Genomic DNA, 12,296 nt, shown 5'->3' with positions numbered 1-12,296 from the left:
TCCCAAACCCGTGACCTCTACCACCTAAAAGGACAAATGTAAGGAGTCTTACAACACCTGGTTATAGTCCAACAGCTTTATTTGGAATCACAAGCTTTCGGAGCTTTCCTCCTTCGTCAGATGAGTGTAGGATTCCGTAAATGCACAGCATATATAGTCAAAGGACAAGAGCAGCAGGTACATGGGAACAACACCACCTGCATGTTCCCCTCCAAGTCACACACCATCCCGACTTGGAAATATAATCGCCATTCCTTCATCGTCGTTGGGTCAAAGTCCTGGAACTCCCTTCTAACAGCACTGTGGGAGAACCTTCACCACACGGACTGCAGCGGTTCAAGAAGGCGGCTCACCACCACCTTCTCAAGGGCAATTAGGGATGGGCAATAAATGCTGGCCTCGCCAGCGACGCCCACATCCCATGAACGAATTAAAAAAATACTTTAAACTAAAGAGAATAGACTGTATTAGCTGAGGAAGAGGTATGAATCTGAAAGTTCCCTGGTCTTCATCAGCTAATGCCATGGGATCTTAAATGAGACAGGGAATGAAAGTACTAGATAGTTTTATTATTAGCAGCATGATATATATATAATATATACTCTCATGTGTCGTTAGTCAGATAACTCACATATGACATAGTCACATGGACTACTGTCACTTTAATTGGTGGAGGTAACCTGCTGATCAAGAAATCTTTTATTTTTAATAGTTGTAGGGCTTTGACTATAAAAAGAGTATTTTCTTCTAAATTTTTAAAACCCAAGATCATTTGAAAATATATTTATTTCCACTCATTTCTTCACATCAATCTGATGTGGTAAATTCATTTTTTGTTAAAATGGGAAAACAAAGAAAATACCACATATTTATGCTTTCTTTTTAATTATATATTGATATAATTATAAAAACAAAGGTAGCTAAACTCCAGCAATTCTAAATTGCGGTAACGTGTTCTCTTCCATTTTTTTCATCGCCTTCAATCAACTGGTTAATATTAGTGGTTATTCTCCCGAGGCATTGCTCAGGGATAAAAAAAAGTTTTTAAATTGTCCCCCTCTCTTCCTGTACCTGTCTCTCTTTGCCTGATTTGCAGCCTACAACTCTCCATCTCCTTTCTCTTATACACTATCTTCCATTGATGTTACTCTGTATCTGTTTGTCTCTGAATCTTGGGATTGAGGATAATATATTAGCATGGATAGAGGATTGGTTAATGGACAGAAAACAGAGAGTAGGAATAAACGGGTCATTTTCAGGTTGGCGGGCTGTAACTTGTATATTAATGAATTACATGAAGGGACAGAGTGTAATGTATCCAAGTTTGCTAATGATACAAAGCTAGGTGGGAAAGTAAGCTGTGAGGACAAAAAGTCTGCAAAGGGATATAGACAGATTAAGTGAGTGGGCAAGAAGGTGGCAGATGGAGTATAATGTGGGGAAATGTGAGGTTATTCACTTTAGTAGGAAGAATAGAAAAACAGAATATTTTTTAAATGGTGAGGAACTATTAAATGTTAGTGTTCAGAGAGATTTGGGTGTCTTTGTCCACGAAACACAGAAAGTTAACATGCAGGTACAGCAAGCAATTAGGAAGGCAAATGGTACGTTCACCTTTATTGCAAGGGGGTTGGAGTACAAGAGTAAGGAGGTCTTGCTACAATTGTACAAGGCTTTGGTGAGACCACACCTGGAGTACTGTGTCTCCTTATCTAAAGAAGGACATACTTACCTTAGAGGCGGTGCAACGAAGATACACGAGATTGATTCCTGGGATGAGAGGGTTGTCCTATACTCTCTGGAGTTTAGAAGAATGGGAGGTGATCTCATTGAAACATATAAAATTCTTACAGGGCTTCACAGGGTAGATGCGGAGAGGCTGCTTCCCCTGGCTGGAGAGTCTAGAACTAAGGGGGCATAGTCTCAGGATAAGAGGTGGGCGATTTAGGACTGAAATGAGGAAGAATTTCTATCCCAGAGGGCTGTGGGTGATCAGTCGTTGAGTATATTCAAGACTGCGATCAATAGATTTTTGGCCTCTAAGGGAATCAAGGGATATGGGGATCAGCAGGAAAGTAGAGTTGAGGTAGAAGATCAACCTTGATCTTATTAAATGGCAGAGCAGGCTCGAGGGGCTGTATGGCCTACTCCTGCTCCTATTTCTTATATTCTTCTTTTCTTGTTCTGACTCTCCCTTTTTCTGTAAGTTTCTCTGTTGCTTGGTCTCCTCTCGTTTCTGTATGTTTCTCACTCTGCGTATGCCTCTTTCACACTCTCCTCTGTCTCTCTTCCTGTATGTCATTAACTTTGCCCAACTCACAGCATCAATTCGCTGATATCTGTGGAAGTGATTGTCTGTGGCCAGGACAGAACAAAAGAGAAACATAAGCAACGAGGCTGGAGATGCATATGGGTGAGAGGTAGCAAGTGGGAGGACGAGGGCCAGAAAGGAACAAGCAGGGAAGCCAGTGCTATACTGGGCTGGGAAGGAGTGACCAAGTTGTTCATAGTGCATGGGCTAGAAGATAGCAAGGCAGAAGGCTGGGGCCTGCATTCAGATGAGACGGGGTGACCAGGGAGGCCAACACCTGCTGGGGACTAGGGAACATCCAGGTGAGAGATTGGGGCCTCCCTCCCTTCCTATATTAATATAGAGTGAAGCCCCAATACTGGTATCATCACAAAAATTACAACAATAGTACTTTTCCTTTTAATATCACTGCAACCACTAGGGCCTTGTGCATACGATAACGTAGGTTTTACTTTGGGGAGAAAAGTATCTGTAATTGGGGCTCCAGTCAATATTCATGTGGAGGGTTGGGGGATGCACAGCACCTCTGCCTCCTGACCCCAGATTCTCTGCTTGTTTCTGTGGTGATTGTTTGTCTCTAGGCCCCAGACTTTACTGAGTGGAGAATGGCAACGAATAGGGCTTGGAGCCATGGCGAGTTGGTCCTGGAGCCACACATATAGTAGCAGGGGATCTGCCTGGAGCGGTAGGGAGCAGTGCAGCTTGTACCAGGAGATTGAGGTTTGCCAGAAGTTTAGCAGAGTGCACAGTGGGGGAGTTGTATGTCTCATTTTTTTTGGCACAATGGAATTGGTCATGTTTGTGACTGAACCAGTTTGTTCTCGACAGTGCTCTCTGGTTCTGTGATCAGATTAGTCAAAGGAACACAACAACTATACTTTCTTACAAGCACAAAAATTGAAAGATTGTTCTGAATAATATGGATTTATGCAAATGTTATTTATAATTGGCAGAAAGCATAGCGTGGAACTCACCGTCTTAGGGACAGTTTTGAGAAACATCAGACAAAACCAATTAATCCCTCTTGAGCATTCATGCACAGACAGGCGCATGGAGATTGTGGAGCCACAGAGGCAACTTTGAATTTAAAAGCTTGTGCACATTGCCATAAGTGTATTGCAGCTTAAGAGGTTTGATGGATAAGACTAGGCATGTTGGACTGTGAATTACACGCAAATGTGGTTTATAGACCTGAAGTTGTAGCAATGCAGGAAAATACCAATTAAGATTATTTTAATGACTCTAGTATTGCCTGCTCTCTTTGAAGCACATTATCATCTGCACGCCTGATTATTAATATTCAATCGCATCAGCTTTCTTCAGATCTGCACTGCAAAATCACTCAGCCATTTAAATGGTAGATTGCCTTTTGTGGCCTATGTTTTCTAGTTCAAATGTTTCAAAAATCAATAGCAGTCTCAAGATAATGTGTTAAAATGCTCCACAATACTGTTAAAACTCCACACAGTATTTTTATATTCAGTTCATAACTGAAGTGCCAGTTTTAATTGACCCATCAGCCAATATGGCAAACCTCTGTCAGTTGACTGAGGCTAAACCACTTTGTATTTGTACAAATTGTAAGTTTAATGGCTTTCAAAAGCTAGCAAAAGGCATACTCTACTGCATTTACTGCCTCTCTTACGGGGTTAAAAAAAACATTTCCTTCAAATCAGGAACCTTGCTGCCCATATATTGTAAACAGTAAAGGACCTCCTGGGAAACTCATCAAAGTTTTTCTTCCTTTTCGCAGACCAAACAGGATGATGATGATGCAGAAACTGGTTTAACTGAAGGTGAAGACAAGGATGAGGAACCCAAGGAGGAAGAAAAACTGGGCAAACTGCAATTTTCATTGGATTATGACTTCCAGGGTAATCAGGTGAGATGTCGGCATTCTGATTTCACTGGAAAGGCAAAGTGCTTACAAGATGTTGTAGAAATTAATGGAAATCAGTTAATTATGGGCTATTCCAACATTCAGTTTGTTCTTAGTTACGCAGCTGAGAAAGACTTTCCTGACCAAGGGGGAAAAGAAATGGACGGTTTGATTACTCACATGGTCATGTTTTACTTCTTGCTGAGCAACTGTGACCAAGACAGGTATTCGAAAGCTATGAGTCTCTATTGGAAGGAGATGTAATAATGAAACACTGATATGTTGCTCATTATAATTGGCCAGTCTGCAGCCTTCTAGTCCTATAATAAAATTGCTCTTAATAAGACCACTTATTGTCATGTCCTTGATTTATTACATTAGTGGATTTTAAACCATTATTTGTTTTTAATCCTATTTTTAAAATCTAATTTCCTCCTTCCCTTTACGCCTTCCTATGCTACTTTGCAATCTCCAGCAGTCGGAGTGATTTAGGTTATTCAGCTCCGAGGCCTGTCAATGCTGATCACGAACCAGCATTCACAGCCTTCTGAGGGAGAGATTTCCATATTTCTACTTCCCTTTGCGTGAAGGAATGCTTCTTTACTCAGAGAGTGGTGAGAATGTGGAACTCATTACCACATGGTTGAGCAAATAGCATAGTTGCATTTAAGGGAAAGCTAGATAAATATATGAAGGAGAAAGGAATAGAAGTATATGTTGATAGGGTGAGATAAAGTAAATAGAGTGGGAGGAGGCTCGTGTGGAGCTTAAACACTGGCATAGTTGGACCGAATAGCCTGCTTCTGTGCTGTAAATTCTATGTATTTCCTGATATCACTCCTAATAGGCCTAGCTCTAATTTTAAGATTATGCCCTCTTGTTCTGGATTCCCCCACCAGAGGAAATAGTTTCTCTCTATCTACCCTATTGAATCCCTTTATTATTTTAAATACCTCGATTAGATCACCCCTCAACCATTTAAATTCAAGATAATTCAAGCCAAATTTATTAAACTTGCCCTCATAATTTAACCTTTTAATCCCCAGTATAATTCTGGTGAATTTGCACTGTACCCTTCCAAGGCCAGTATATCTTTCCTGAGGTTCGGTGCCAAAAACTGAATGCATTACTCCAGATGCGGTCTAACCAAGCTCTATATAACTAAAGAATCACTTCCTCACATTTGAATTCCAAACCCCTTGAGATAAATGCCAACATTCCATTAGCCTTTTTGATTACTTTTTGTACCAATGCACTAGCTTTTAATGATTTGTGTACATGGACACTTAAATCCCCTTTCTCTTCCACAGCTCCTAGTCGCTCATCATTAAGAAAATATTCTGATTTACCTTTCTCAGATCCAAAGTGAATGACCTCACTTCCCTACATTGAACACCATCAGCCATAGTTTTGCTCACTCACTTAGTCTGTCTATGTCCCTTTGTAATTCCTTGCTCCCATCCACAATTTACTGTGCCTGCTAACTTAGTGTCATCTGAAAACTTGGATATTCAACTCTCTATTCCTTCATTCAAATAATTATGGTAAATATGGTGAAAAGCTCACTCCAGTATTGATCCCTGGGGGACATCACTTGTCATATCCTCTGAATCAAAGAATGTTCCCTTTATCCCTACATTCTGTGTCCAACTCCCAAACAATTACTGACCTGTGTCACAAGGTTACTTCCAATTCCATGTGCACTCATTCTGGTAATAATCTCTTGTGCAGAACCTTATCAAATGCCCCTGGAAGTCCATATATACAACATCCATAGACACTCCCCTATCCACCATGCTAGTGACCTCCTCAAAAACATTCAACTAGATTAGTCAGACATAGGCTATCATTCACAAATCCTTGGTTTGCATCTTGAGAATCTTGGAATGAAGGGAGATGATGAACTCATGTCCTATCACTCAGTGGCAAACGAATTGCAACATCAACATATTGTGACACCCACCTCAAATTCCCATCTTGTTTTCTGCTTTGGGTTCAGTACTGAAACTATAAAATATTTTTACTAGCAGACATAGTCATCAGTGCTATCGCCTCACCATGGCACACATTGCATGACTACATACTCCTCCATATTTAAACATGGCAAAGTCTCTTGCAAGACTCCTTGCCATGGCAACACTTCATAAATCTTTTAAAATTGGGTCCAATGGTCCGTTACACTTCTGTTTCCCTAGGCCTGCATGTAGCTGATCCTAATTAAGACCAAAGCGTGATGAAAGGTTCAGCACTCACTGGAGGGCTCTTGCTGCTGGCTATGTAACATTGCAAAGACATAGATGACATTTCAATCAGCAAAAGCCATTAAAGAGGCTCACTTGTGTGCCCAAGATTTTCATTTCTCGCTTATGCAACTGTAATACTCTTGGTTATGCCACATTAATGGATGACAGCGACAGTGTGTGCCATATATATCACACCCAAACAGATTGTTAGTGGCACATCAGAGAATAAAATCACACAATTCAATTATTTTTTCCCAAATTTCTCTCTTTCCAAAATGCATTAACTCTTGCTGCAATAGACCTCAACAGGCACTTGACAGGCCTCCATTACTTTGTTCTCCAGGCTGTTGAATAATGCACTGGCCCAGTGCTGACTAGCAGCAGCAAGGCAACCGTTTGGTGCCCGCTGCTGGCCCCTGGTATGGATATGAGGCCCAACCCACAAAATAGTCCATACCTCCTGCTGGCACTATTGGGCGGTCGGCCAGCGTGCTCCGCTGATCGACCTTCCGATAGTCAAAATCCAGCCCCTAATATCCACAAACATGCACTTTCCAGCAGGGATTAGGATAGCAATCAGGAATTGGAGCTGATCTTTTTCCCCTCCCTAACTCAGGTGCTGAGGCCATTTGTAGCGCCTCAACTGATAGCTTGGCTGAGCACAGCTAACTCAGCACAAACCAGGTGTCTGTATGGCTCAGTACCATACTGGGGAGTTTTTTTGACCACTTAAAGCCATCACGGGAACATTGAAACAGCAATTTTTATACAAATCAAGGAAAGAAAAGATTATATAGCATCAATTATCTCTGAATTGCTCAGTGTTACATTCTGCACAGGGGTCACTCAATAAACTGCAGTCTTCAGTCCTTTGTAATTAGACATGCTCAGTACACAGTGTGACCCCCGCAGAATGATTCATATACAAAGAAACACCTATCATCCAACACCAGAAAAATATTGTTCTAAGACAAATTAAAAAGCTGCTCTCCACCCCATATTTCACCAAAATATGTGAATACATATCACTGCTGTTGGCATGGACTGCAGGTTCTTTCTTATACTTAGCTCCAGGAGGATGGCATCCTGAGCCTCCTATGGTACCAGCACTCAGCTGGTTGTAAATGATAAAATTTACATGTATCATTTAACTTCTTAGTGGGAGAGCTGAAGTTTGCAATTTAAATTTTATTCCCATCCTATTATTACGTGTAATGATATTTGCATTGTATTACAAATCTGAAATGTCATTACACAATCTCATCTCTGCAAAACTCTTCATATCCTGTAGGCGCCGTCAAGATATTTAAATAAAATTAATTACGTTTAGTTCGTTGAAGTGAACATAGGATAAAGTTAGATTGGCATTAAGTAAGGTTTGTGTCTCTTTCGAACTGTCTATAACATTTTTGTCAGTATGTAGTGTTTCGAACTGATGCACTTCTATGCCATTTCTAAACATAAGACTTCAGCTTGTTAATTGAGGATTAATTATTCACTGGATTTCAAAATTAATTGGGAAAATTCTATTCTTAAGGTCTGTCTCCCTTTGTGTTTTAATTTAAGGACTAGGCAGTGCAGAGGGTTTCAAGTGTTTTATCACCATATGTTTGGGCCCTGGGATCTAAATCAGCTCATACAGGATGTATTAGGGTGTATTTCCATTATAACTAACATCAAAGCAAAGCATTTTCACTTCACTTCGATGCTACAGTTTTTAGTGTAAATGGGAGTCTCACTCCATTTTGCAACATAGTTTGCTCGGGCCTTGACACCAATTTTAAACTCCACAAGTTTAGCTTGTAGTGTGAATGCACCATTAATGTCATAACCTTCTCTGTTTGCCAATCTCAATCCAGTTCCCAGTTTACATTAGAAAGCTCTCTCGGCAAAAATTGGTATTGCTGAGTACCTTTACACCATTGTGTACACACAAGAACACGCACTACTTAATAATCACTAGGAGCCAAAAAACAGCTAAAAAATTTGATAAGATCTTCAGGAATCCAGATCAAGTCACAGGCCTGAGCCCCCCCCCCCACCCAGGTGGTACTCCTACCTTCTGCTGGATTCCTACACCGGGGACAAAGAAGCTCCGAGCTGGGAGTCCCCTCTCCCCATACACCAGCTCCCTTGTTTGGGATGAGCGGAGGATCCCAACCCAATTTCCGGCCCTTCCACCGACACCATAGGTCATGGATTTTCGGTCCCCATACTTGGGCCTGTGCCCATACAGTGGCACTTTAAGTTTTGACTTTTGTTAAGCTAGGATTTTTGCATTGCATTTACAATTTGCAGTAGTGTAAATATACAGTAAAAATCCAAGTATAGAATTACTTAACACAAAGCAGGCCTGATTGCACCACCTCCGCAAGACCTGCCCACGTTGGTGAAGTGTCATGATACATAACAGATCTATTTATACCAGCCTTATCACTATGAGACTGGCTACTTAGGTCACTAGATAGAATACACTGTGCATACACACTACGTGCTTCTGCTTCTCAAAAACTTAGAGTACCAGTGCCCGTGTGCAGGTGCATATATAATGCATTAAACAACACATATCTCCCCACTATAAACAGTGGAATTTAAAAGGAAACCAGAGTTCCCAATTGTGTTACGACAGATAATACCCTGGTCAATGCAAAATAGAATACATTATTCAGTGTCACTTGAGTGAGCAGGTTAGCTACACCACTGAATTAGGACGGCCTCCGTGATAAATGGAAAGGTGATAGTGTGGGGAAGGGGCTCTTCTGAGGTTAAGTAAAAATGTTGGTGCCATATTAGGGGTTATACTCTGATGTTTTATCCTGATCTGAATTGAGCACTCAATGTAGATCAGTTTGCATTGGCACAGGCCAGGGGCCAGTTCTGCCTTTTGTCACAGGGAAATCAAATGAGAGGAAGGGAAGAAAACTATAAAGCAGTTTAAAAAGTAAATTAAAAATATATCCATTAGAGGACACCGAAGTGTGAAGGAGTCAGAATCCAAACCCACACTTCAGATCTTGAAGGTCTGCATTTAAATTTGTGCATGGATTGTAAAGGAAGCTGTAAAACACAACAAACCAGGGATCTGTTCCACTCGATAAGCACAAAACCCATAATAAAATATTAAAATGATCATTTAGATACATATTGAAACCTAATTCTTTACATCAGTATGAAGAAAAGATTGACTTATTTGTTCATCTGTTCTTTGCAGTTATTCTTCACATTTCAGGTGGTTCTGAATCATATTTATTATTGTTTGCTGAACCTCTATTAATGAGCTATAACGCTACATGAGATCGTATAACTAAGCCTAGGCTGCATGGGAGGGCAGCCCTCCAGTGATGTAACCTGGCATTGATGGCTTGACGGACAGTGCTGTGATGTATTTAAGTACCCCAGGAGTAAGTGATGTGTTTTTCTCCAATGCTTCTACTAATTATTATGAGTGCAGAAATTGTCAGCTATAGGAAGGACGAGTCAGGATGAAGGATTGGGATTTGTCCTTACTGAAGGGAATACAATCAGGTTCAAGTGTTGTTGTTTTGAAGTCATCAATCTAATGCGTTAAATTTAATTTAGACAGCAGACTTAGAAAAGTAGTGAAGACATCTTCCAGTTTGGAAAAGATTATTTCATGTTTACAACTTACAGTATGGTGAATCCTATTAAATGACAGTGTTATTGTGACTTCAATATAATCAGAGTTTTCACTTAAGGTTTTGTCCTACTTAAAGGGGAAGGTAATTCTAGTTTGTTAAAATTCTAATTTTTATAAGAACATTAATTTTGCTGCCTGTATGGAAAGCCTTGAATCCGGTCTCCTTGATTAAAAGGGGCCAGAAAAGCCCATAGAACAGCAAAATAAAATGTGTGTAGCCCTTTAGATATTCTTGCTTGAACTGCTTTTCACCTGCCAGTGATAGAGAGCCAGATATAATAGAAATTATATCCTTTTCCAGTGGACATGTTGCAAAAAGAAGCAGATGGGCTCAGAATGGTACTCCTGCATCATTAACATTTATTACTGAAGCTCCTACGTATTTGAAGTGGGAGCTTCTTCCACCTTCCCAATGGAAATCAATAGCATTCAAGTCTTTGCATTCCACCCTGACACTGAACACCATTGCAACTCTCACCTATCCCTAGCTCACTGGCAAATCCTCCCCTCCACAGAGAATCAAATGAAGGCCCTGGGAAACTATCTCCCCTACCAATAATCATCCAAAAATCCTTGAGCCTCTGGTCTTCTCTTCTATCTCCCTCTCCCCCAATCTATTTCTACTCCCTCCTTGACCCTCACCCAATCTCCTCCTCTCCCCATCCTCCACAGTCTCCTCTCTTTTCCTCCCCTCCCTGCTCCTTCACCTTCTCCCTATTGTCCCCTCTCCTCCACCTCTTCTCCTGTTCACTTCTCTCCATTCACCTCTCCCCATACTCGCAACCCTACTCTCTCCCTCTATTCTCTTCGCTTTTCCCTCTCCGCTTCCCATCTACACTCCTCTCTCCCTCTTTTCCTCTTTCGCTATTCCATTTCACCTTCCTGTCTTCTCTCCCACCCCAACCCCCTCCCCCATCTCAGTCCAGTTACCCCCTCACCCACTGTGGTAAAATGATTGTATTCTAGCCCAGTACTCTTTGCAAGAAGTACTTTTGATATGGGACCTACAACCAATATTCTGAAACCGAATTTTATTCTGCAATAGCCACCTTTGTGGCCTCAAATCCACAGGCCATGAGCTCAAAAGTACCTGGCTTGCAACCAGCCTGGCAGTTCACCATAAGATCTGATTCAACACCCTTCCTCCATCATTTTTCCCATCTCCCCTACCCTCTACGAAGTGCACCAGTTGCCCTCTTGACCATTTTGTTTCCCAGTTCACGAGCACCCAATTCCCTTCCTCAGCCCCTTGCTTGTCAACATCATTAATCTATCACTATCTTCTGGCATTGTCTCTAGCTCCTTCAAACATCTGTAATCACCCATCCTCAAAAAACCCACTGAGGATCCTTGTCCTACCTTCAAATGCCACAACAACCTTACCCCGTCCTACCTCAGCCTTAAATCCTCATTTGCATCTTTTGTTCCTCTGACATAATGCAACCTCTTTCCCTGCTTATATTCCACCAATGGTGGAAGTGAGGATCCTGCTCTCTGGAACTCTCTTTCACAATCCTTCCCCCTTATTTCCTCACGCTGTTTTCAAAAATTAACAAAAACTTTCTCTTCAACACCCCTTAGGCCCTGCTCCTCACATCCATTCTAACTGTTCTTTCTCTCCCGCTCTGCGTCCATTTTCTTCTCACTGTAAAGTGTTCTGCGATGTCTTTTCAACATAAGGAGTGCGATATAAGTGCAAGTTGATGTTGGAGGAATAATCTATTTGGGAAGGATTCCTCTGGAGCTGCAGCTAGAGCATTGCATAGATGTGCTTCACAGATGCCATTGAAATAATTAAGGTGGAAAATGTCAACATGGGACCATCAAATATGTATAATCTGAACCCTTGGAATTTTGGTTGTATTTATTTGCATTTATTTATGAATTTATAAATGATTAGATGCCATGATTTTATTTTTGAGACAGTCCCCAATGGTTTGTAGTCTCCACTAACCAACGATGAAATCTGTTTTGGGATTACTTTAGAAAGGAAATAGTGGCTCATGGAGAGTCTCTAAGGATTCATACTGTGCTGGAATCAATAACTCCACTGCAACCTGGCTCCTTTTGCTGATGTCAGTGAAATGTACCCATGTGTATGCATGAAATGTCACACTGCCTGCAACGATAAAGAAACCATTTTTGAAACGTGGGCTTTGGAGTGAATAAAAGGTTAAATAAGTTACGTTGAAAGTAGTTCCTTAT

At 41.1% G+C, this 12,296-nt stretch overlaps 1 protein-coding gene across 2 annotated transcripts in view; it reads left to right on the top strand.

The window, feature by feature from the left end:
• The window catches only part of LOC137344429 (synaptotagmin-B), a 536,286-nt gene that overhangs the window by 439,843 nt on the left and 84,147 nt on the right, over positions 1–12,296 (top strand). For both annotated transcript variants that reach the window (XM_068007395.1, XM_068007394.1), the window contains one exon: positions 4,065–4,193. In XM_068007395.1, the coding sequence (XP_067863496.1) occupies positions 4,065–4,193 (129 nt within the window). The remainder of the gene's footprint in view (positions 1–4,064; positions 4,194–12,296) is intronic.

The sequence above is a fragment of the Heptranchias perlo genome, chromosome 27 (assembly GCF_035084215.1).
Source record: "Heptranchias perlo isolate sHepPer1 chromosome 27, sHepPer1.hap1, whole genome shotgun sequence".
Lineage (NCBI taxonomy): Eukaryota > Metazoa > Chordata > Chondrichthyes > Hexanchiformes > Hexanchidae > Heptranchias > Heptranchias perlo.
This window is presented reverse-complemented; position numbering and strand designations above follow the sequence as displayed.